This window comes from Diabrotica virgifera, chromosome 2 (assembly GCF_917563875.1).
Source record: "Diabrotica virgifera virgifera chromosome 2, PGI_DIABVI_V3a".
Lineage (NCBI taxonomy): Eukaryota > Metazoa > Arthropoda > Insecta > Coleoptera > Chrysomelidae > Diabrotica > Diabrotica virgifera.
Window position 1 is genome coordinate 40948339 of NC_065444.1, and position 26993 is coordinate 40975331.

A 26993-nucleotide genomic window follows, 5' to 3' on the forward strand; every position below is an offset into this window, starting at 1 on the left:
ATAAATAAAATAAAGGAAGGAAAGTCAATAACACAACAGGGGAGAAGAGAGATTTAATTGCGCCAACGGAAAGTTCTGAATAGTGGAAAATCAGCATGAACTAATGAAACTAATTTATGGTACACTTGGGGTGGCAAGACTCTAAATCCGTCAGAAACAATAATTTCTGTCTCATATTTGAGGCGCTCAGAGCAACAGTGACCTAACCTCAAAAACGAAGTTTTGAGATAAATGCAATATTTGCATTCGTATTTCCATTATGCTTACGGCATGGCGCTACAAATTCATCATCATCATCATTTAACCCGGATCTATCCACTGCTGGATATAGGTCTCCCTCAGTCTTTTCCATGCATTTCTGTTTTGTGATGTCATCCAGTTTTTGTCGATCCGTTTTATGTCATCAGACCATCTGGTTGGCGGACGACCTCTACTTCGATATGCTTCTTGTCTTGGTCTGCAGTGTATTATTCGCTGTGTCCATCTGTTGTCCGACATTCTAGCTATGTGTCCAGCTCAGTTCCACTTTAGGGTCATAATTCTTTCTATGACATCTGTCACTCCTGTTCTCCGTCTTATCTCCCTGTTCGTAATTCGATCCCGACGAGAAATGCCTAACATTGACCATTCCATAGCTCTTTGGGTAACAAATTTTATTTCTTACTTTCTTGGTTATTGTTAAAGTTTCTGCACCATAGGTAAGTACTGGCAACACACACTAATCAAAGACTTTTCTTTTGAGACACATAGGTAGTTATGATTAGGGACATAGCTCAGCTTGTCAAATGCCACCCAAGTGAGTCCTATGCGGCGGCTTAGTTCGCACGTTTGATTATCTCTTCTTATGCGTATCTGGCGGTGAAAGTTATATATAATAGCGCTGCAGGCCTCAGGGGCCCATGGCTTGAAATTTTTCAACTGTCTTTCTCCACTTTACTCTGTCCAGGGCAGCTGTCTTCCAGTTTACAACGCCTGCTCTTTGTAGATCCTCTTTGGCTGCTTCCAGCCACTTTTTCCGCGGTCGACCCCTCCTTCTTCTTCCCTCACCTCTTAACAATATACTCTTCGCCCATCGGTCCCCTGACATCCTTTCCACATGTTCTAGCCAGCGAAGTCTTCTAGTTTTTACCATATGGCTGATTACTGGCTTCCAAAATAGTTCTTGAACTTCCGCATTCGTCCGACTTCTCCATTCGTTCTCTCCCACTTTCACACCACCGAAAATCTTTCTCAGCACACTCCGTTCCCATCTTTCCAATGCATTTTCTTCTCTCTTATTCAGAACCCAACATTCACTAATATACAGTACTGTAGGTTGTATCACCGTACTATATAACCGCAATTTTGCTGCTCTTGAGATAAGACTACTTTTTAAAAGTATGCTCAATGCTCCAACTGCTCGTCTTCCCTTCGCAATTCTTTTTTCAATTTCTGGAACTTCATCTCCTTTCTCTGTTACAGTGACCCCTAGGTATTTAAATTCTTTTACTTTCTCGAAACAATATCCTTTTCCATCGTTATCTATTCTAATTTTCAAAACCTGTTCTTCATTTAGTGTATCTCCCATTTCCATAAATTTTGTTTTGTGTTCGTTAATTTTCAGACCGTACTGCTTAGCTTTTCTTTCAAAAAGGTTAAATACTCTTAGCAGTTCTCTTTTTGTTCTTGTTATCAATACTATGTCGTCTGCATACGCAAGTACCTGAGTTCTTCTATCATGGATCATACCTTGCGTTCTGATCCCGCTCTCCCTGAATATTGCCGCTAATACACAATTAAAAAGGACAGTTGATAGAGGGTCTCCCTGCTTCAAACCCCTTCGTACTTTAAACTTTTCTGAGAGGCTACCCTCCAGTGCTACTCGATTTTCTGTTCTCTCGAGTGTCATTTTCACCAGTTTGACCAACTTCTCCGGTATCCCAATTAACCGAAGTGCTGATAAAGGCGTTTCCTTACGACTGTATCATATGCCTGCTTGAAGTCTATAAACAGGAGCTTCATATTTAGCTGTTGTTCGTAGGTACCGCACTGTAACATCTTTAGTACGAAAATCTGATCGATGGTAGATCTTCCTTTCTTAAAACCACCTTGATATTCTCCTACCTTCACACTAATATATCTGTCTAATTTTTCTCTTATAACCTTGGCAAGGACTTTATAAATTACATCAAGCAAAGCGATACCTCTGTAACTTTCACATTAAGATTTATCTCCCTTTTTGAATATCGGGCATATTACAGCCTGACTCCAGTGTCTCGGCATTTCTTCCTGATCCCATATCATCTTTAGTAGGCTGCATATTCTCTTTTCTAATATTTTACCTCCATGTTTAATCATTTCTCCTGGAATGTCGTTGATACCCGCACTCTTGTTGTTCTTTATGCTTCTTAAAACTTCCATTATTTCCTCGTCTGTTGGCGGCCCCACTACATCCTCTTGGTTGTAGTTTTCTTGTATCACTTCCATCTGAACCTCGTCATTACCTTCCTGCCTCTCATTTAGCAGTTCCTCAAAATGCTCTCTCCATCTATCCAGTTTTCCTTCCTTGTCGCCTATTAGGTGCCCCTTTTGGCTCCTGTAAAAGTTTTGTCCTCTTGAATACTGCTCTTTACTTCTTTTTGCTTCTTGGTAGAAATTTCTAATGTTCTTATTGATATAGTGTTGTTCAATATCTTCAAGCTTTTTAGTCATGTGTTCCCGCTTTTTATATCTACACATTCTTTTTGTGTTTCTCCTCTCTTCTTCATATTTCTTTCTATTTTTTTCACTAGGCTCATCTATCATTCTTTGTCGTGCCTGATTCCCTTTCTCTAACCTTTTCCTACAGTCTTCATCGAACCATTCTTTTTCCTGTTTTCTACTTACTTGTCCCAGGTGCTACTTGCTGATTCCTTCAAAGATTCCTCAATTTCTGTCCACTCCGTTTCTATATTGTCATGGTACTGCCTACCTCTAAGCTTGTCCGTAATTTCCGCTTCAAAGCTCTTTGCAATGTCCTCGTTGTTCAATTTGGCAACATCGTATTTTTTTCGACTTTCCAATTGACCTCTCGGTTTCGGCATTCTTTCTCTTATTTTTGTTATCAACAATATATGATCGGAATCCATATCAGCTCCTCGATAACTTCGTACATCTGTTATTTGTTTAGCATGTTTAGCTTCAATCAAAATATGGTCAATTTGATTCCTTGTTTGGCCATCTGGCGAAATCCACGTCTGTTTATGTATTGCCTTATGATCAAAGTCTTCTTGTTAAAGTTCCATCTCCTAGCGGAGGTTGGATATCATAATGGATATGGTCACTTTGTTGGCTGCTGCTCTGAACAGTTGTAATGAACTACAGTTAAACCATTCTCTAAGGTTCCTTAGCCAGGAGATGCGTCTTCTTCCAGATGATCAAAGTATGTACTCATTATTCTCATATTATTCTCCTGTGCAAAGCATCAACATCTTGCCGTTGTCGTTACTTTCCTGGTGCTTACTCCTTCCACCTGTGGTCTTCCTGTACCTGTTCTCATTACCCATTTTAGCATGAAGGTCCCTATAATTATTTTAACATCATACTTTGGAATTTTATTGTAAACCCGTTCTATAATATCATAGAATTCATCTTTTGTTTCTTGATCTTTGGTTTCTGAAGGGGCATGCAAATTAAATAAACTTAGCTTTCTAGTCTTACCTCTGATTCTCAGCATACAGCTCCTTTCTGATAAAGCTTCAAAGGCTACCACTGCCTTCTGCAGCCTCTCACTCACCACAAAACCTGTACCCAGCATTCTATCGGCGCCTCCACTATTGAAAAAACTGTAACCGTCCACTGTTATCACACTGTCACCCTTCTGCTTCGTTTCTTGCATTGCTAACACATCCAACTTATACTGCTTCAATACTGTCACTATCTGCTTCAAAGCACCAGCTTCATATGTACTCTTCATGTTACAAGTTCCTATTCTAAGAATGGGCTCGTTGTTTCTCTGTTTTTTCCCTCTTTCTTTGTCATTCGTGTGTTCTCTCAGATCCTTGTTCATAGCGATTTTTTTGTCATCTTGTCCCCTCCACGCGGCCTCGTCTAGTTTCTTGATTGGTCCAGCTTTCCGTCTTTTCTGTTCCATCTCCCAGTTTGTCCTTCTATTATGAGCTTCCTGAACCCCAGCTTCACTGCCTTGCCCTCGCTTCTAGCTTCTTGAGCTTTTTTCCGTAATTCGCTCTTCATTTCCATCTCTGTTACTGTTAGATCATCATTTATATAAATCCGTTCTTCCTTAAAATCTCTTAGTTTTTTCTTATTTTGCATTACCTTCCTCTTGTCCGCGGTTTCCAAGTGCAGTAAACATTTTTCCTCTCCTAATTTTACAGCTGTTTTAATATCCACTTTTATATTCATGGTCTTCTCAATCAGGTTTTCCATCACCTCTTTTAAAATGTCTGAGTCCTGTGTATCTATCTTAACACCGGTTATAACCACGTTGTCTTTTTTGCTTTCTTTCTCTAAATATTCAACTCTACTGGTTAAATTTCGTACATCTCTTTTTGCTTGCTCATTCTCTTTTTTAATTTCTTCGTTTTCTTTCATAATTTTTTTATTTTCTTCCCTCAATGCTCTAATTTCTTCTACATAAGTCCCTTGTTCCCTTTTAATATCCTTCACATCGGATGCTAAATCTTCCAACAATTTCATCACCCTGTCTATTTTTCTGTCAGCTCCCGTCTTTTCTGGTGACCGCTCTACTCTGCGGCTTCTTTTAAATGGGTCACTTTCATCGTCCTCTCCTTTCTCTCTCCTTCTTTTGCCTTCATCCGTTAGTTCATCCGACGACATTTCAGTAACTTTTCACATGCCCCCGGTACACAAAACTTTTAACACGATAGCGTAAAAAGAGCTCGTCACTTCCTCCGCGTGGAACTCGTTCTCCTATCCACCGTATTAAAAGCAGTTCCTACCGTATTAGTTTTTGCACGTTCTTATCACCTTTTAATGGGTTTTCGAATATTGTTAATGATTGTAAACACTAAAACTAAACAATATGAACTTCGCAATTTCTTTTTGTTCTAAAACAATTAGGCGATTGCCACAATTCCGTAATCACTTTACGCCAACTATTCCGCTCTTCGGTAAAAAGTTCCCGTATTAAATACTCCGTATATCCTGGGTAAATATCTCGGAGTACCAAATACGTCCGTTCTTTAAGAATTCTGCCACTGAACTGAGTCCTTTGCGGCGGCTTAGTTCGCACGTTTGATTATCTCTTCTTATGCGTATCTGGCGGTGAAAGTTGGTTTCCCCAAAACTCATGAATTTCTTCTTGACTTGGGTATACTTTATTTTCATTTTCTACAGTGGAGTTAAGTTTCCTATAAAACGCCTTCTCTGAATGCTCAAAGAGTATGTTATCGCATTTTCGGTTGTTACTGACTTTGTACCTCCTTAGACGGCCTGAATAAACGGAGAGTTTTTGTTTTAATGTGTCTAGGCAATGTTCAGCCGGTTTTGTTCTCTGGATCATGCTGTGAGTGTCTCGGAGTATTTCGCATTATTCCTTCAGCTATTCTAATTAATTTTCTACTCGTTGTTTCTCGAATATATTCTGTTATTTGACCAATATCGCTTCGCAACGATTCAATTTTTGTTTACAGCCGTTTTTCCCAAGGTGCAATTCTGTCACCAGTCCTTCCGTTGTTAGTACCCCGTCGTGTTCTGATCTTAACGCCCATTACACTAGCAATAGATGTTGCTGCACAATAGATCATCATATGCAAATACTCCAATGTTTGAGCTTCTACGACATAATTGGGTAGGACTTCAGTGTTCATAATTTGTAACAGCACACCTAGTTTCTTACAAGAGTTTATTCTTGGTAGCGGTGGTCTACTAAGTGGGTTTGTTTCACTAAACTCTTATACGGCTCGTGCCATTTCGTTCAACAGACTATCGTGCAACTCGTTGTTGTTCTCATGTGTGTTCTCAGGTTGAGTTTCTTGTATGGCAGGCTCGGGAATCTGCTCATGTATTTCGTTAGGGACTTGATCCACAACTAGCTATTGGTTATTAATCTTACTTTCGACTTCGCTTTTGATGACATCGCGTCTAGTCTCAGAGATAAGATTATTGCTGATGATCACCCGGTATTGGTCTGCTACTCGTTGTTCATATACTTGAATATTTAGGTACTCCGTGCAAAATTCGGCATACAGTTGTTGTCGGTAGCCGATTGCTTCTTGACCGAGGTTTGTCACCTTAGATTAAAAGCGCAGGATGTTTTCGTTCATGGACACAGTCCATTTCATAAGCTGTCTCGGTCGTCCCGCTTGAGTAAGCGCCGGCTGATGTTCCAGCGCAGCACCTTCAGCGAGTGGAGCTCTTGTTGTTGTTTGGCTCACTTATGGTGATTGTTGTTGTTGGGATGTAGCTGTTTGTGTGACAGAGACCCGCCTCTTGAACACCCTGCCACCGACGTCCCGCATGCTGTCACGTCCAGCGCCGGCTCCAAACGTGCCCTGGCGATTCCCAGGCAGCGATCCTAAACATAAATCATTATTCGCCATATTAATGGGTTTGCATTTTATACCTACTGCCAGGTGTCAGTTTTTGTTCCATGGCAAGTATCCCTTCTACCCTCTGGGTATTGGTGCCAGGAATATCCAGAAAGCATCCCCCATTCGCAGGAGGCCGCGCCTGATAGAAGAACTGAAAAAAAACTCCCACAGGTTAAAGTCTTATTATTATTATTATCCAGATTTAGCCATACGGCTCACACTCCCTCTAAGGGGAAAATTGACTTATCCCAGATACCTACGGTATCAAAATGATTGAGCTCTGGCGGGACTCTTTCCGCGTTATCGAGCCCTAGGTGACTTGAAATGCAGGTGTATTTCCCAAAAATTTTCGTACACTTCTGGCCGTCGCCAGCAGTACAGCTTTCTGCATGGTCTTATAAGGATGTTCATTGAGACCCAGCTTTTTTATGCTTTCGAGGAGGGTCTTCGGAATGACTTCAGTAGTAGACATAATAATCGGTATTGTCTGGGTACTTTGCATTCTCCATTGTCTCCGTATTTGAATTTCCAGATCTCTATACTTGGCGATCTTTTCAGTAAATTTACTACGTAGATTATTGTTGTTAGGTATCGCAACATCAATAAGTGTTGTTTGTCTTGTTAATTTATTAACTAGTATGAGATCTGGTATATTATGTGCCACTGTTTGGTCTGTGAGCACATTGCGGTCCCAGTATAGCTTGTAGTTGCCATTTTCAATCATACTCTCAGGAATGTATTGATAATATGGGAGATGGTCCGTTTGGAGAAGTCTCAGCTTGATAGCTAACTCTTGATGAAGTATTTTTCCCACTGCGTCATGCCGTTCCTTGTATTCAGTTGCAGCAAATGCCTGGCAGCCCTTTGTAATATATTGTATGGTTTCTTGGGCTTGACATCCATATCGGCATCTGTCGTTTTGAACCTGAGGGTCTTTGACGATATATTTCAGGTAATTTCTGGTTGGTATAACCTGATCCTGAATGGCCAGTAATGAACCTTCCGTTTCAGGGAACATCTTTCCTGATGTCAACCAATAGTTCGACGCTGTATTGTCGACATAGTCTTGACTGACCTCATTGGGATGTCGCCCGTGCAGAGGTTTACCCATCCAGGTGCGCAGTTTTTCGTCCTTAGTAAGGTGGTTTATGCTTATGCGTATTTCTGGTTCCCTCAGTTTGATCGGTGTTGTGTCATCTACTGCGCAAATTGCGCGGTGTAGAGTAGATGTCTCAGCCTGCATCTGAAACAAAGTTCTTAAATTAGCAATCTGTTTATCTAATTGCTCACCTATATCCACAAGTCCTCTTCCTCCTAAATACCGGGGTAATGTCGTTCGTTCTACTGCACTTTTAGGGTGGTGTTTGTATGCCTTTGTGAGGTGTGTTCGTACTTTTCGCTGAAGATTTTCTATATCCGTTAAGCTGTGAACGAAACAGCTGTTTTACACTTCTTATAAACTCAGTAGTTATCTCAGTTTTCATTTGCTTATGGTCAATTTTCCGCGCCTGCTTTACTCCAAAATATTTTTACATATCGTTATCGCCCATGGCCTCGATGTTCTGGCCATTTTGCATATCGAATCCACCGGCTGTACCTTTCCTCTGACTATATTCATAACACGGCACTTGTCTAGACCGAACTGCATACTAATATCATTAGAGAATGTTTCTACAGTTTTTAGCATCTCTTCTAGGTGTTCTTGAGTGGAAGCCATTCATTTCAAATCATCCACATACAACAGATGATTGAGCTTCGCTACCACACTATTATTGTTTTTAATGCTAAAACCTGAGTCAGTGGAGTTTAATAGCTGGGAAAGGGGGTTCAACGCTAAACAGAACCACAATGGACTCAACGAGTCTCCTTGAAACAGACACCGGTTGATTGAGATATTTTCGGTTTCGATATTGTTTGCACCAGGTATTTGGAGGTGAATTTTAGTCTTCCAACCTCTCATTATATGCCTTAAAAAGGTCACTATGTTATCATCGACTTTGTATATTTTCAATATATCTATTAGCCATTCATGCGATACTGAATCAAAGTCCTTTTTATAGTCAATAAAAGCAGTAAAAAGGTTCCTTTTTGCAGTGAATGCCTGGTTAGAAATGACTGAGTCGATGATAAGTTGTTCTTTGTAACCCATGGAACCCTTAGCGCATCCTTTCTGTTGAGGCTCTATGATATTGTTTAGAGCACAGTGTTGGTAGATACGCCGGGTTACACAGGATGTGACCAATTTATACAAAGTTGGAAGACAAGTAATTGGGCGGTACTTGGATGGATCTTGGGTGTTATTTTGATCCTTGGGTATTAAATAAGTAGTTCCCTGAGATATAAATTATGGTATTTCCTGCGGATTAGTAATAACATGATTAATTAATGTTGATAAGCACTTATGAATACTCCAAAATTTTTCAAGCCAGAATGAATTCCGTCTGGTCCAGGAGATTTCCAGTTATAAAGCTCTTTGATGACATTTGAGACTTCTTCAGTCGTGAATGGTTCGTAGTTAGCAGTGACGTAGAGGTGACAGTTGTGTGTTGTATCTTCCATCCAGCCAGCATTGTTGTTAACAGCAGCTGGTGTGGAAAGTTGATTTCCCCAAAACTCATTATTATTATTATACCAGATTTAGCCATACGGCTCACACTCCATCCTAGGGGAAAATTGACTCATCCCAGATACCTACGGTATCAAAAGGATTGAGCTCTGGTAGGACTCTTTCCGTGTTATCGAGCCCTAGGTGACTTGGTATGCAGGTATTATTATTATTATTATATTGTGAGATATAAGACACATAGAAACAGAAACTAATCAAATAATTATATACTTGACTTATCTCAGTGACGATTTTAGTGGCAATTTAATCAATATCATTTCCAAAATCTTAAGTGGTAGTATTGTCTGCTTGTTTTTGTCACTTAAACAGTTTAAAGAAGATATTAATTTAATTGCCTATAAATAATCTATAAGTTTTGAAGTTACTTTCATATAATTTTGTTGTTTGTTGCTTTAAGGTAAGTAATATTTGTAAAATATACACGAATAGTTTGAAGTATTATATTTATGTTACATTGTTTTTTATATTTTTATATTTTGTGTTTTTGTTAAATCGTGTCTATTGGTATATAATATGCTATGCATTTGTTTCTCCCTGTAATTGGAATTTTGTAATAATTAATGATCTGCACGAATACATAAATATATCTTCTAGATAAATAGTATTTCGGAGTGTTGTTGAACAAAATCGTAGCAGGAGAGGAGATGAGAGGAGGGGAATGTATATTATATGTCCTCCGTTTTCAACTAAGGTGACAAAAGGTAACCATAGAGCGATCAGTATAATGCCTTCAGTAGCAAGAATCTTTTCCACAGTTATCAAAGAAAAATAGAACAACACCATTGTGGCGAAGAACAAGCCGGATTCCGAAATGCTAGACCATGTCTAGATATTTTCGTCATGAGACAATGATAGAAAAGAACAAAGAGAAAATATTGAAACATAATACATATATGATCTTTATCGACTTGATGAAATCATACGATAGCGTGCCCAGGAAACAACTATGAGAACGAATGAGAAAAATTAACCTTAGAGAAAAATGGTTGAATATAACGCAAAGACTGTAAATAAAGAAATGATACAAAAATAAAGTTGTAATGAAATAACAAAAACAATCCGCGCAACAAATGGCCTTAAATCTGCCACATAAACTTTTTAAAAAATGTATGGCTTTGAAAAGATAGTATAGAAATTGCAGAACAATGGGCATACTATGGTTTGTTTTTAAACCAAGAGAAGTGATTCAAATTTACCGCGCTGTAATGCTTGTTTGTAATTGGTCCAACCGCAGGCAAGTTTACTCCACTGATATAAAATTTTGACACTAATGACATTTATCACATTTTGACATGATTGACATTTCGTAGGTTAATTAAGTTATATCGGCGATGTTTTGTGTTTTCTGTGGTATTCCTTTAATTTTTAGATTTTTAGTCTGCTTTTATATAAAATGAAATTATTTTTAGAACTCTTTAGTGACGTATTAGTATAATATAATATGTATGGATTACCGTTGAGAGCTGACATGATCATTCAAAAAAGAAGATATATTTGGTTAATTTTCTAGTGACTTTCTTGGGTGTGAATCTGCCTTTTTAGTTTAATCCTCCTGGTTGAAAAATAAACTATAGTATAAGATAATACTATATATTAAATTCACTACTTTTCGCAGACGACCAAATCATATTTGCTCAAGACAGTGAGGACAAGGATTATATATGATAAAGAAATTATAGGAAGAATATGAGCTATGAAGATTCACGATACATATATGCAAGGCCGGATGATTGTTTATTGGATCCAAGGTTGCAGATTTGAACTTAGGTTTAGAAAAAGTGATTATTATCAACTTTTAATACCAACCATAGTCACGAAAAGAATGAAAATATTGATATTCAGTACCTACTCTTGTCAATCCCTCAACTTTTAGGATTTTTTGACGTAAAATCCTCAGACATATTTATAAGGGTTTACAGGAGGCTGTATTATGACCTAGGTGCTGTAATATTGAGCTTTACCACCTTTACAGTGAATCTAGTATTGGTAGGTCTATCAAAATAATACCCCAGGCTGTGGGTGAAAAATAGGTCGATTTCAGGATATAATTCAGGAATTTTTGAAACCTATCAGGTGTTGTAAAGGACGATGCCAGGAATAACTTCTACTAAAATGTATCCAAAAATATTGTGCGCTTTTTTTTAATTGCGATTTTCATTTGTTAAATTTGCAATTTTTATTGATTTTTAATTTCGTTAATTGGTTATTGCAAAACAGCCTGCGAAAGATCCAAAATGGCCGTTTTTTACAATTGCATTATTTATTGCACAAATAATTTTTTTTATTTTTTAAAGCTTTAAAATGAAGATCTTTCAATTCCAAACATAAAAAAAATTGTAAAGCCAGATTAACGAATTTGTTGCTTAGATATTATAAATTGTTTATCACAAGAGGTCAAATGTCGAAGGCTATAACTTTTTGACAAAAAATCGTAGAAAGTTAGTGAAACATCCAATCTCCTTCGAAAGATTTATATTTTCATATTCTGACGTAAATAAATGCGTAAAACATTTTTAAACCTCTAATTTTTGGGTTTGAAAATAAGGGGGCAAATTTCGTTATAAACATTTAGAGCTGAAGTGGCCCTGTACATCCTACGAGTTTTTAACTTACAGATTATTGTTGCTAAAGATGAAACAAAGATTTAAAAAAAAATTAAAAATTTCTACGACCAACTGAAGCCGAGATAATTTTTGGGTTTGCAAATAAGGGGGCAAATTTCGTTATAAACATTTAGAGCTGTAGCGGCCCTGTACATCCTAGGAGTTTCTAACTTACAGATTATTGTTGCTGAAGACAAAACGAAGATTTATAAAAAAATAAAAATTTTCTACAACCAACTGAAGCCGAGATAATTGTTTTTTTTTTTCTTAAGTTGTAGTGCCTTTATTTATAACAATTAAGAAATTATTTTACAGTCATTGACTAAAGAAAGACTTATATTATCTTAAAATAAAAATTATTATAAAATATAATTAAATTTAATTATTAAAAATTATTTTTAAAATCGGTGCTTTTGCGAGCGGCCGAATTTTGCAAATCGCCCGGCTCGCTTCAAATCCGCGCGGTTGGAAAATTTTCACGTAACTTGTATTAAATTTTGACAGAAAACAATTTAATAATATTACCGTTATAATATACAATCTATTTACCACTGTATTTGTTTTTCTTGATATACTTTTATATGTAAAATTTCATTTCTGAAGAAATAATAATACAAAAATGATACATATATATGAAATATATAACTATATTTTTAATTTTTTCATTGTTATATAAATATAATAATAATAAAGAGAAAAATCAAAGAAGCGGCTCTAATTATGCTAAATGAAACCAATTGTGTCGCAAATTCCTCGGTAGAATGCAGTAGGATGTGGTTACCCATACTGAAAGAGGAAGTCAATAGAAAGAAAATACCAAGATTAGTAAGTCAATAATATCGAGCTAGTACATATTTTATATTTTAGTATTACTTATATATCTAGTATTATTAATAATATTTATAATTTAAACATGTTACAAGTCAGAATTTGGTATTATTTTTTGAGAGTAAATTAATGTAAGACCAAATACTTACGATGTCGGGATAGTATCACAAGGTTTTTTCCTGGTTTTCCCTTGTGATTTACTATGAAGTCTCTAACGCGAGAATTTTACTGTCGTTGCATTTGGTTGTCTTTTTAAAGACATATCACATGCTATAATTTTTTATGACGGATATTCTTGAGTTGGGGTTAATTTCATGTAATCGAATGAACTATCTTTCAGTAAGTCGTCCCAGGAACGCAACTCATAAATATTGGCAATATCATTTTAAAGTCTTCTACTTTAAAATGTATAATATATGTCTGAATTGCCAATATAAATGAGTGAAATTAAATAAATTATTAGAAGAATTTTTTTTGCTTAGCAACAACACTTTAGTTTATTTTAGTAATATTTTGTATTTTGACAACGGCACCCGATTTGGGCGTCGAAACGTTAATAAAATTATTTTTTTCATTTTAATTGTGGCTTATTTCCCATATAAATAATTAATAATAATAATAATGTTACTTCTTACTATAATATACATAAAACTTTTTCTTCTTGTAGTGACTATTTTTTTTGGATTTCACATATAAAAGTTTATAAAGAAAAACAAATACAGTGGTAAATAGACTGTATATTATAATGGTAATATTATTAAATTGTTTTCTGTCATTTAACACAAGTTACGTAAAAATTTTCCGAGCGCGCGGATTTGAAGCAAGCCGGGCGATTTGCAAAATTCGGCCGCTTGCAAAAGCACCGATTTAAAAAATAATTTTTAATAATTAAATATAATTATATTTTATAATAATTTTTATTTTAAGATAGTATAAGTCTTTCTTTAGTCAATGACTGTAAAATAATTTCTTAATTGTTATAAATAAAGGCACTATGATTTAAGAAAAAAAAAACAATTATCTCGGCTTCAGTTGGTTGTAGAAAATTTTAATTTTTTTATGAATCTTCGTTTCGTCTTTAGCAATAATAATCTGTATGTTAAAAACTCATAGGATATACAGGGCCGCTTCAGCTCTAAATGTTTATAACGAAATTTGCCCCCTTATTTGCAAACCCAAAAATTATCTCGGCTTCAGTTGGTCGTAGAAATTTTTTATTTTTTTATAAACCTTCGTTTCATCTTCAGCAACAATAATATGTAAGTTAAAAACTCATAGGATGTATAGGGCCGCTTCAGCTCTAAATGTTTATAACGAAATTTGCCCCCTTATTTTCAAATCCAAAAATTAGAGGTTTAAAAAGGTTTTACGCATTTATTTACATCAGAATATGAAAACATAACTCTTTCGAAGGAAATTGGATGTTTCATCAACTTTCTACGATTTTTTTTCAAAAAGTTATAGCCTTCGACATTTTACCTCTTGGGATAAACAATTTATAATATCTAAGCAACAAATTCGCTAATCTGGCTTTACAATTTTTTTTATGTTTGGAATTGAAAGATGTTCGTTTTAAAGCTTTAAAAAATAAAAAAAAATTATTTGTACAATAAATAATGCAATTGTAAAAAACGGCCATTTTGGATATTTCGCAGGCTGTTTTGCAATAACCAATTAACGAAATTAAACTTACCATAGCTCAAATTGTAGGTTTTTCAATTTACTACAACTTTCTATTTAAAAGTTTTTCTCTAAAATCAATATCCTAAGCTACAAAATTAAAAATGAATAAAAATTGCAAATTTAACAAATGAAAATCGCAATTAAAAAAAAGCGCACAATATTTTTGGTTACATTTTAGTAGAAGTTATTCCTGGCATCGTCCTTTACAACACCTGATAGGTTTCAAAAATTCCTGAATTATATCACGTTTTTTCATCCACAGCCTGGGGTATAAAAATTCTGCGGAGGCTAGATCACTGAGATAATGAATTAGATGGAGCCATCAAAATACGTCTATAATCAAAGACCGGTTGGAGTGAGGAGAACGGGCAGGTCCAGAGCATGATTTCAGGATTAAGTGGTAGAGATGTTGAAAAAGTATCTATTCGTTACAAAGTACTCATTACTTACGAGTACCGAAAGTAACGATTACTATACAGAGAGGCAAATCGTTACTTTGATTACTCTGATTACTTAGTACCAATCTTATCAGAGCGAGTAACCACTATTTTATATACTTTGATTACTCTGATTACTTCGTACCAATCGTATCACAGCGAGTAACGACTATTGTGTCTACAACCAGTAGACTTGCGATTACTTTCTACCAATCGTATCCCAGCGAGTAAAGAACGGGACCGGTATCTTACGAGTATTATCGAATATCGTTATCGGTATGAAGCGTTTTAAGGGTGTGAGCCTCAGAGCCTCACACTGTGAGGGTGAGGAGAAGATAGAAGATGAAAAAGATGGAGGTATAATGGAGGTAAAATATGTAATGTATGTCATTAACAAAGATCGAATGCGGGAGCCCTATATTTTTATCTAGATCTATATCTATACCTATACAAAATACAAAATAACTAACTACTGAGAAATACGATTCTCAATATGATTACCGGTACTCAAATACAAAAGTAACAAAAGTAATCATAGTAATCAAATCATTTTTATCCCTTAAACAGATCGGTGAAGGTCGTTGTTACAAAATACCTACCTACTGAGAAATACGATTCTCGATATGATTACAGGTACTCAAATACAAAAGTAATCATAGTAATCAAAGTAACTAATACTCTAAATGATTACTTTATACAAAAGTAACGATTTGTAACGAATAATCGAATGTAACTATAATCAACATCACTACAAGGTGGAAGACGACTTACGAGTGGTAAATTTACGAAAGCCATAGATCAGAATCAGAATAGACCAAGTCCCACTATGGATTGTAGATCCATGATGAAACATGTTTATATGTCCCGTTACTGAGATATAAGCTATTTATTAAAAAAATTGTTATCTATTAAACGAATACATCTGACACATATCTTATGCCGTTTAATAAAATTTCATCGATTATTTCATTCATAGGTGATTCTGACCAATAGAAAGCTACAGAAATCTAAATTAAATCGATAATTTTTGATAATTTCCCGTCGTCAAGTATATTACGTCAGATGCCCTTCGTTGCTACGAAAAAATACATTCAGTGACATTAATGACAATTAATGTTTTAAAAATTATAAAAGTAATGACTTTTAACCGTCAAATTAATATTTATAACAACTGTTGGTTTAATTGTACTAATTTGTACTTACATAAATAAATTACAATAAAATTTTGGTTTTGAACAGTTTTATTTATGAAATAATCGCAACAAATTTCACTCGATCTCTAAAATTAATATAGAATTTTAGAGCTCTTGTGCAATTACTACTGATTATTTCATTCATAGGAGATTCTGACCAATAGAAAGCTACAGAAATCTAAATTAAACTGATAATTTTTGATAGTTGCCCGTCGTATAACAGCTGTGTGTTTAATTGTACTAATTTGTACTTACATAAATAAATTACAATAAAATTTTGGTTTTGAACAGTTTTATTCTTGAAATAATCGCAACAAATTGAACTCGATCTCTAAAATTAATATAGAATTTTAGAGCTCTTGTGCAATTACTACTGATAATTTGGACCGAAAAAAATTGATTTGACTATAGTGCACTTTATTTCTATCATATTTCTTTCATTGATTTTTTTTTGTTTTAGAATAATCAAAATGAAAATATTAATTGCATTCGCAGCCATCATTTTGAGCGTCAGTGCTTTATCACTTAAACAACATTGGGAGAACTTCAAAGTAAGTCAAAGAAATATAGAGTTGTATCTATATTTTCATCTATTAGAACACTTCCTTGGCGCAGTGATAACTATAGTTTTTTTAACCCGTGTTGAGCTGCCCCACCCCCCACTTGCAAAAATTAAAAAACAAATAGCCCTGATTTATGAGCTATTTATGAGCTCTCATATTCCGCAAATTAAAAATTTTGAGCTCGTTCCACTGAGCAGGAATTTAATATTTTATTGGGGGTGGCTGAGTCAGCCCCCCCCCCCCCCCCACTACATAAAAATGGGAATATTGAATCGATTTTTGCAGCAGAATTACGAGCTATTTATGAGCTCTTGAAATGATATAGTTTTGATTTTTGAGCTCATCCCCTTCACCCCCAAACAACCCTTTAATTGATTTAACTTAAGAGAAAAATGCTGAGAAAACTTCAAATATATCGTATTGCTGATATAATTCCTATAGCTTATATACTCTAAGAATAAACTATTAAATCAAGTGCATTTCGATTATTGAGCTACAACCCCTTCGCAAGAAAACTACCCCATCTTTCCGCCTTAAGAGAGCGTTGTACTTAAACTACATTAAATTAATTATTTGGCGACTACATATCATTTAGTAATTTATGAGCTCCCAAAATACGCGCATTTAGATCAGCAAATTGCAATTTATTTTGTATAGTGCAGTCACTGAAGGTAAAAATCAACGAAAACCTTCAATTTCGGTGAACCTTCATCGATTTTCACGAAAATTGGTCAGTGGTTAGAGGATACCTCAAGAAACAAAGGTGACATGGTGCCACCTTGCGCCTTTACCCTGAGGGTGGATACCGCCCCTTCTCCGGGGTGAAAATTATTTTATAAAAAGTAATTGCACAAATCATTAAAAGGACATTTGCAAAGAACATGAAATTTAGAATGTTTTTAAGGTACATGCTATGCTTGTACTACGCATATACCTACTAAAAAGAATATACTCCGACAAATGTTGGTAGTACATATATGCTGTGAACATGATGAGAACATCATTGTTATGTGGGTCTGCTCTATCGAATACTTTCCTTCGCCACTGGCTGATGTTACGGTTTTAAGATCCCCCTCTACGTAGTCTATCCATCTTTTATGGGGCCTTTCTCTTGTTCTATGTCCTTGGGGCTTCCATCTATGGATTACTTTTACAGCTCGATTATCTAGTATTCTTTCCAAGTTACTAAGCCAGTTTAGTTTTTGTGACTTTACAAATCTAACAATATGTGCGCTCTAAATCTCCACGAATCATCGCTGCAATGGGTTGATCCAAATATCTTCCTTAGTATTTTGCGCTCAAATATTCTCAGTTGATTTTCATCAGTGGTTGAGAAGGTCTACGTTTCACATCCATATGTGACCACTGGTTTACTTACTATTTTGTAGACTGTATGCTTAAACCCACGGTTCAGTAACTTACTTTTCATTCATTAAGTATTTTATGCATAAAAGCACTTACTACCGTTAAGAATCCGTGCTTATATTTCTTGACTGGTGTTGTTGTCATTTATTATTGAGCCCAGGTTAGGAAAAGCGGAGGCATATTCGCAGGTTTTCTACCTTCAGATTCTCATGTTGATTCGATTTTGTGCACTCCATATCTTTTGTTTTATTCTCATTTATATGTATATAGATATACAAATATCTAGTCTAGATAACCAATACCTCTATATATAAAATCTATCATGCCATGTCATTCTTCTTCACTTCACTGCGACAAAACACCATGAAAAGGAAAAAGTGAAGTATTATACTCTACAGTATGAGAGTCAACCTACTCTTAATTCGAATCGTACCATCAAGCGACCCCAACACAATGAAGCCGGAGCTTTAGTATCAGTTCAAATTAACCTCGAAAACCATGTGTGCTTGGCGATATGAATAACGGTTCCAACTGAAAAATTTTGTATTGTTTAGTTATAAAAAGTATTGGGTAACAAGTATCCAGAGTAAAAAATAAATGTTTATATACATATCATAATTCCTAAATTTATTGCAGGTCAAACATGGCAAAGTTTACAAAAATCCAATCGAAGAAAGAGTCCGCTTCTCAGTTTTCCAATCTAATCTGAAACTTATCAACGAACACAACGCAAAATACGAACAAGGACTTGAAAGTTACACAATGGGTGTCAACCAGTTCGCTGACATGACTCCAGAAGAGTTCAAAGCCAAGTTGATTCTGCAAACTAAGAACATGCCCAACATCGAGAAAAGCCTTCATGTTCCCAATCTAAATGATGAAGTTCCAGACGCTATTGACTGGAGGCAAAAAGGTGCTGTATTGGAGGTGAAAGATCAAGGAAAGTGTGGATCCTGCTGGGCTTTCAGTGCTGTAAGTTGTCACTTATAAAAAGTTAGTTAACTCAAAATCTTGCCTGACGTTTCATCTAATATTTCGTTCTTTTTTCCGATTTATAATTTAACTAATTTATCATCACCTACATCAGTAGTATATGTGTTGAAGTGATCCTGAATAATTAGATGATATTTAGTATAAAGTAAATATAAATAAAAGACCAGAGTTTTCAATCTAATGGCACATAAAACAACCTAATGTTATTCTACACCCCACCAGACTAAAAACAATGGGAACCTTCTCTGGTTACACCTCCGAGGCTTCTACAATTTGCAAGCCATAACGGATGCTGAGACTAAGGAAGATGAGGGAATTTTACAATTTATAATTCACGTCCCATATGCTCAGCGCGGTAAAGTTCCAACCAGAATGGTTCCCTTTGTTATGTGCCATTAGATTGAAAACTTAGTCTTTTGTTAGCAGTTGCCTCTAGAGCATCTATGCCATTTCGTTCGTTGCAATCCGTGACTGCACGCCGGGGTTTGTTTTGGTTGAATCAGAGAGAGCAGCATATGTGCCTCCTGATGAGAGACTAATAAGTTTCGAAACCGGTAGGGGTATTTGCTGCACTCTCTGATTAGACTAAAATATGATGCGGCTGTATTTTCGTTTTGCAACGAAATTGAAAATGGTTATTCATTTTTGATGTAGATGTTTTCTCTGATTGGAGTACGAAGGGAACCATTCTCGTTGGAACTTTACCGCGCTGAGCAGATGGGACGTGAATTATAAATTGTAAAATTCCCTTATGTTCCTTAGTCTCAGCATCCGTTATGGCTTGCAAATTGTAGAAGCCTCGGAGGTGTAACCAGAGAAGGTTCCCATTGTTTTTAGTCTGGTGGGATGTAGAATAACATTATGTTGTTTTATGTGCCATTAGATTGAAAACTTAGTCTTTTGTTAGCAGTTGCCGCTAGGGCATCTATGCCATTTCGTTCGTTGCAATCCGTGACTGCACTCCGGGGTTTGTTTTGGTTGGATCAGAGAGAGCAGCATATGTGCCTCCTGATGAGACATTAATAAGTTTCGAATCTGGTAGAGATGCTTGCTGCATTCTCTGATTAGACTGAAATATGATGCGGCTGTATTTTCGTTTTGCAATGAAATTGAAAATGGTTACTCATTTTTGATAAATTAAATATAAGTAATTTATAAATTTTTTAAGATTGGAATTTAAAATGAAGGCTGGTGTCATAAATAGTGTGATATTAACGCCTTTCTGGTCCATATTAATTAAAACTCTCTTTCTTGGTTCAAATACATTATATTTACAATCACCTCCATCAACGACTAACCATAACAATGTGTTTACATATAACAGTAACGACCTACCTTCACATTACTTAAATACTGAATACAATAATAATTATCTGTCTATGTCCCCATACTGATTGCTCAGCATGTTTTTTTACCGATCTGAATCATAAAAAATATAGTTCAAGTTCACGCATAATAAACATGTGAAACAAAACTATAAACTATTGTTTTTATATCTGTCCAATACCCTAAAGGTTAATAATCTTATTTAAATTATGATTTATACAGATGGTTCATATTATAATACATCTCTGCCGGTTTTTTTTAAGAAAGTCCTAAGAAGAGAAGAAGAATATCTGACGATATATTCCTCTTTCCCTTTTACAAAATGTTTACGAATACTATTTTCAAAAATTAAATTTCCTAACTACCCTAATACCCTAAACCTGTATATTCTTTTTCCTGTTCTAAACCGGTTTTTTCTAATACTAAAAAATTGTTTATTATGGGCCATTCCACAAACATACGCCTGTTTTGGATTACTTCGACAACGAATATTTTACTGTACAGCATAAGAAGTACGAAAGTAAATGGCGCTAATAATTATTCCAATAAACAACAATGTAATTTGCAATTTACTTTCGTTCTTCTTATTTTGCACAGTAAAATATTCGTTGTCGAATTAATCCAAAACAGGCGTATGTTCGTGGAATAGGGTATATTATCACTAATTCACTTTCTGTTCCGTCTTGCCTTTTAGTCTTTTCTCCATTCACAAAAAAAAACAGTGTCCACATAAAAACAGTGACTAATCTTATCCGGATTTTTATCATAGTCTTTTAGTGCCTATAAGCATCTCATATAAGCAGGGGAATAATCTAATTTACCTAAATAATTATAAAAATCTCGTATCTAACTAATAAGTCCTAAGCTAAGCTAATATTACTCGAATCAGTTAATAAAAATGTAACCTTTACTTTATTAATAATTCCTATTTCAGTCTTCTTTTGATTTATTTATATACGCCTTAATAACTTTAAAATAATGTACCTATAATAAAAATGTAATCTCTCTAAAAACTTCTAATATGTCTCTAAAAACTTCTAATAACCCTCTTGTACCTATAATAAAGATTAATCTCTCTAAGAACTTCACTTTTTGTGTCCCTTTGCTTACTATCTACTAACACTATTGTAAGATATTGTCTATCATTGATTCAAATACTTCCATTTTCCGCAAAAATTTAACCTGAATTCATATATAATTTACGTTACTTTAGAGAAAAAAAATTTACAACTTTAATTCTTAGACATAATTCAATGATTACCTAATTATTTGCTTAATATCTTCTTAATTTTGCTTCTTTTCTTGCAATTTTTATGTGTCTTCTTTCATTTTTCCCACATATTATACTAAAAATTATCTTTTTTTTTCTAATCTTTTTCTTGTCTGGTACTACAACTATATATTTCTTCATTTTTCTCCACATAATAACACTTCTACCGTGTACATAATTCATCTTCATATACATATTTCATATAACAATCATATATCATTTATCTCATATATCATTTCATATAACATCATAATCATCACTTCATATACTAGCTCCGATACCTTCGTTTTACCTTAATAAAAGAGGTTTCACTCGGATGTCTTAGTTCTCCGCCAATATTAACCCGAATTTTCGCCCTGATCTGTACGCACCATTGAGGTGGTATAGTTAACTCTAAACATAAAATAGGTATTTTATGCGGTTCAGATTCTTCTAAAAATATCACAACCTCAATCCCTTGCTTTGAGGCCGTTGTTTATTCACGAATAATCATGAATAAAATAGGTATCCTTCAAAACACAGAGTGGGTCTCTAATAAGCTTTCAAGCTTCTATAATTCACTTAGTACCTTCCTAATTTGACAAAAGCAGTGGGTTTCTTATTGTCTCAAATTTCCTCATAATATTCAACTTATAATATTGTTAGTTCTTCTTTTTATCTATATAGTTCTTTTCCAAATTCATTATCTCGACTCATCAGGTCGGTTTGTTAAAAATATATCTCTTACTTATAGCAATGTTTATCTTAAAGCTCTTATATCAACGTATGTCATCACTAATCATTATTCATTAAAAAAATATCATTTATCACACAAAAAATTATTAATTCAGATTCATATCATACAAAATTTAACACAAAATCGATGAAAATGTACTAAATTTACTCAATAAATATCAATAATAAAACAACTGGCTAATAAAAATTCAATAATTCTATACATATTCGACAAACATTCAATAAAAATTTAATAATAGCATATGCAAAAGTTGGATAAAAATATTCAAAATAAGTTTATATCTCAAAATTCGATAGAAATTTTTGGAAAAAAATTCGATATTCCATAAAATATTCAAAAATAACCGTACTAAAAATCGAAACCGGATAGATTTTTCAAATAAATTCAATAAAAATTCAAAATTCAATAAAAATTCAATAATAGCACATATAATAAACTTCGATAAAAATATTCAATTCAAAAATCACTTTGTGTTTCAAAATTCATAGATATTCTAAAAAAAATCGATACGTCATAAATTATTCAAAAATCAGCAAAGATAAATATTCAATGTTCAATAATAAAATGTATACATAAAAAACGAGGGAAGCATTTTCAATAAAGATAGACTAAATTTCTTACTTACATTTTAACACTTGTGTCTTTTTCCACTGGGTTTCCTGTCCGGTTCCTGGGTCCTGGTCCATCTTCCATTTTCGCCGTCGGTATTTCTAATTTTTGTTGCCCATTTTCAGAAGATTCTCCTAATTAATTTTCAGGAGCGCCATGTCATAAATAGTGTGATGTTAACGCCTTTCTGGTCCATATTAATTTATTAATTAAAACTCTCTTTTTTGGTTCAGATACATTATACTTACAATCACCTCCATCAACGACTAACCATAACAATGTGTTTACATATAACAGTAACGACCTACCTTCACATTACTTAAATACTGACTACAATAATAATTATCTGTCTATGTCCCCATACTGATTGCTCAGCATGTTTTTATACCGATCTAAATCATAACAAATATAGTTCAAGTTCACGCATAATAAACATGTGAAAGAAAACTATAAACTATTGTTTTTATATCTGTTCAGTACCCTAAAAGTTAATAATCTTATTTAAATTATTATTTATACAGAGGGTTCATATTATAATACACTGGAAGAAAGCGATATTAAATTTAATCATTATCATTAGCTGCTTTTATATCTATTATCCTAGATAAAGCCACTTTTGTTTGTAGTCAAAGTTTTCAGTTTTGTGTTTTTGTTAGCGGTTTTTACTCGTCTTTATTATTTATTATCAAACCATCCTACCTTTCTATAGATCGTTCTTTTTTGCTTATCTTTCCTTGGTCTGAATGTCGTTAGTTTGCGACTCTATCTTTACTCCTTTAAATTTATTCTTCTTAGTGCGCCGTCTTCTTTCGAAGGTTGGCCATCCAAATGGCAATTAAAGCTTTGGAAACCGCTGGACGAAAAATTTCTGCGGATCAGCGGTCAAACCATCTTCTCAGGTCTTTCAGCCACGGGTTCTGGAGTCTTCCTACTGATCTTTTGCCCTGTACTCTACCTTCCAATATAATTGTAAGTAATTCATATCTTTCACCTCATTAACACATGACCCAAGTATCGTATTTTTGTTTCTTTGATTACGTTTAGTATTTCTTTTTGTTTGTTGATGCGCCGAAGTACCTCAGTGCTAGTAACTTTTTGTACCAATGGAATTCTCAGCATCTATTCTTTTTTTTTCTGTTTCAGAGTCCATTGTCCAACTTTTACAGCCAGGGAGCATTATATGAGCTGTATAAAATCAGTTGAAAACCGGCATATCTGACGGTTTGTCTTTTGTTACTAATTATGCAGTCAATTTGGTTTTTGGTTGTGTTTTCTGTGGACTTTACCATGTCCATCGTCTCTGCTTTTTCTTGTCCAACAAGCTGTTCATTATAGTAATAGTCCATATTGGAAGAGGTTATTGGGTATAAAAAACAAATAAGGAATGATTCCTTTATTGTATTGATCGCAAGAAATTAAGTTATTCAATTTATATTCTGTTTTTTTTTTAGACTGGTGCCGTTGAAGGACAAAACTACATCGTAAATGGTCAATCAGTTCCTCTCAGTGAACAAGAACTTCTGGATTGTTCCGGAGGATACGGCGATGGCAATTGCCATGATGGTGGCCTTATGACTAATGCTTTTAAGTACATTCAGGATTTGGGAATAGAATCCGAGTCTGACTATCCCTACAAAGCCGTAAGACAATATTGCACACGAAGTGCTAGCAAGACTGTAGTTCAAATTCAAGGTTACAAAGAGCTAGAAGCTAATGAAGAAGCTTTAAAACAAGCTGTTGGTAAGTTAAGACTATTGTTAAATAAGTAATGTAGTATATATACTTTAACGGAACAACTGAGTACCAGAAGCAGCAATTTTCCAAAAACTTTACAATGGCATGAGATATTTTACGAAATGTAGTAAAATAGTAGCGTTGGTGGAGATTGAAACGTATGATAGGCAAATCAGAAAGCAAAAGACTTGGGTGCATGGGAAAACATGTTGAAGAGATGTAAAAGAAACGGAATTAAATTGTTTAGATTTTGCCGGACAAGTAATCTATTAGTAGGGACTACTTTACCCAGTAAGCACTACAAGATAGGTAAGTATTCACTCGTAGCAGAAGGCAGAGAAGCAAAACCCATAATAGGTGGTTGTGTTGTATATACGCAAGGAATGAAAAAAAAATGGGTATATAAAATAAATTTGAACTGAAAATAAGGGGAAAATCGGAGTACGTCATGTACTGGTAATGGTAGAGATGATGTGGCGAAAATCGTTAAAGACACAAAACAAAACAGCAATCAAAAATAAAAAAAATGAGCGAAAGCAAAAAATGTATCAAAAATAAATTAGTAGAGAATTCAAAATGACAGAAAGAAAGAAAAGGGGAATGTGAATGGAAGAAATATGGGATAAAAAACAAATACCCAGAAACATTTTAAACAGATAATATGTCTCAATTAAAACATTAAATAAAAAGACGGAATTGTAGAATATATACATACAGGACTACAGGAGGAAGTAAAGTTGGAATCTTAGAAAAATATAATAGAACAAGAGAGGAATAGCAAAAAACAATCCCAAAATAACGAAAACGTAGGAAATAGAGAAAGGGAATTAAAATATGTCCGGTGATTCGCTAAACAAAAATTATAGACAACAATAGAATTTTCTGGGAGAAAGTACTGAATTATAACAAAGAGGAGTAAGAGAAAAACGTAACCAAATAAACACAGATATAACAATAATATTGAAGGACTGGCGTGAACATTATTAAGAGAAAGGTATAGACGAGGAAAAAACTTAACAAACAAAGATGAAAGGAACCATAGAACATATAACATCAAATAAAAATTAAATGGAAGAAATAAGAGCTAAAGAATTAGAAGACGCAAAACTAAAATAAAAGTTGGAAATACCATTAAATCGTGGTTCAGTTTTAGACAATTCAGTCATGGCTTACTTAAAATTTGTAAAAATTTAAACACCTAATTAATAATTAATCTGCTTTGAAAAAAGAAAATATCTCAAAATCTAAAAAATTTAGACATAGGGAATATTCAATAAAAATTGAAGTATGGTTATGGTACTTTCGATATTGACATAAAATATAGGATGTTCTATTTAAAATTACTCAGAAAATACTGTAAAAACAGATATGTTTTTACATTGCGATTTGACTCACTCTGTATTCGATATAAAGAAAATTAACAAAATCTATCAATTTTGAAAATTATGACAATCAATTTAAAAATATGGCAGCAATAGATCATTGTTATTGTGCTTTTTTTTAATTATACATGGAGTTGATTATGAACTCGTTTAGATTTTCATAGATAATTGGTAATAACTTGGAAAGTTGGTAAATACTCTGCATAATATAAAAAAACTAATATTGTTGTAATAGAAGTAAAGAAGATTTCGTGTATAAAATAAAATGCAGAGTTCTAACTAATTCTGTAATGTGAACCTTAAAATTGCCTACAATTTTTGGTACTAACTTTTATTGTTATCTATTATTATAACGGATGTACTGAGTTTCATTACACTAAACAATTACCCTGTATACGACGACCAATTCAATTAACAACATTCTTCTTTAATTTTAGGTGCTATTGGTCCAATTTCTGCAGCTATTTTCGCTGATCCAATCCAGTTTTATTCTGGTGGTATTTATGACAACAAAAAATGCAAAGCTGAAAGATATCTCTTGGACCACGGAATTCTGGTGGTCGGTTATGGTGAAGAAAACAACAAACCTTACTGGGTTATCAAGAACTCGTGGGGCAAGAGTTGGGGTGAAGAAGGTTTCTTCAGGTTGGAGAGAGGTGAAAATTTGTGTGGGGTGGCTCTTATGGCAAGTTATCCTGTTTTGTAAAGGTGTACTAGTAATTTAAAATTAAATAAATATTTCTGAAAAATACTTTGTATTTTTAATATTATATTATAGAAGTAAAATAACGTCAACAACAAAAGTATATAACAGAATCACAGTTAAAATATCTAGGAATTTATCTACTGGAACCGGTTTAAAACATACCAAAAATGATATCAAATATCGCAGAATACTCAACAGATTGTAGTAGTTTGGAGTAGTAGATAAATGAGAAGGTATAATAAGATAGAGAAGATATATTTGACGCCATTGGTGTAGCAATTTGGGATTAACGAAGAAAAACGGACTATCAAAAATTAATTTAGAAGCAAAGACCGATGAAATTCGCATGGAAGAAAGGCGTCAACAAGATTGGGACATAGTTGATAGTTTTTTATGCCAATCACAC

General features: G+C 34.3%; 2 protein-coding genes across 3 annotated transcripts in view; both read left to right on the forward strand.

The window, feature by feature from the left end:
• The window catches only part of LOC114327982 (cathepsin L-like proteinase), a 98443-nt gene that overhangs the window by 44671 nt on the left and 26779 nt on the right, over nt 1-26993 (forward strand). The window lies entirely within an intron of this gene.
• Nucleotides 9412-26632, forward strand: LOC126880036 (cathepsin L-like proteinase). The gene is made up of 5 exons (XM_050643631.1): nt 9412-9556; nt 16364-16454; nt 18468-18803; nt 24217-24505; nt 26319-26632. The coding sequence occupies exons 2-5, from the start codon at nt 16374-16376 to the stop codon at nt 26585-26587; spliced, it is 975 nt and encodes a 324-aa protein (XP_050499588.1). The 5' UTR covers nt 9412-9556; nt 16364-16373; the 3' UTR covers nt 26588-26632.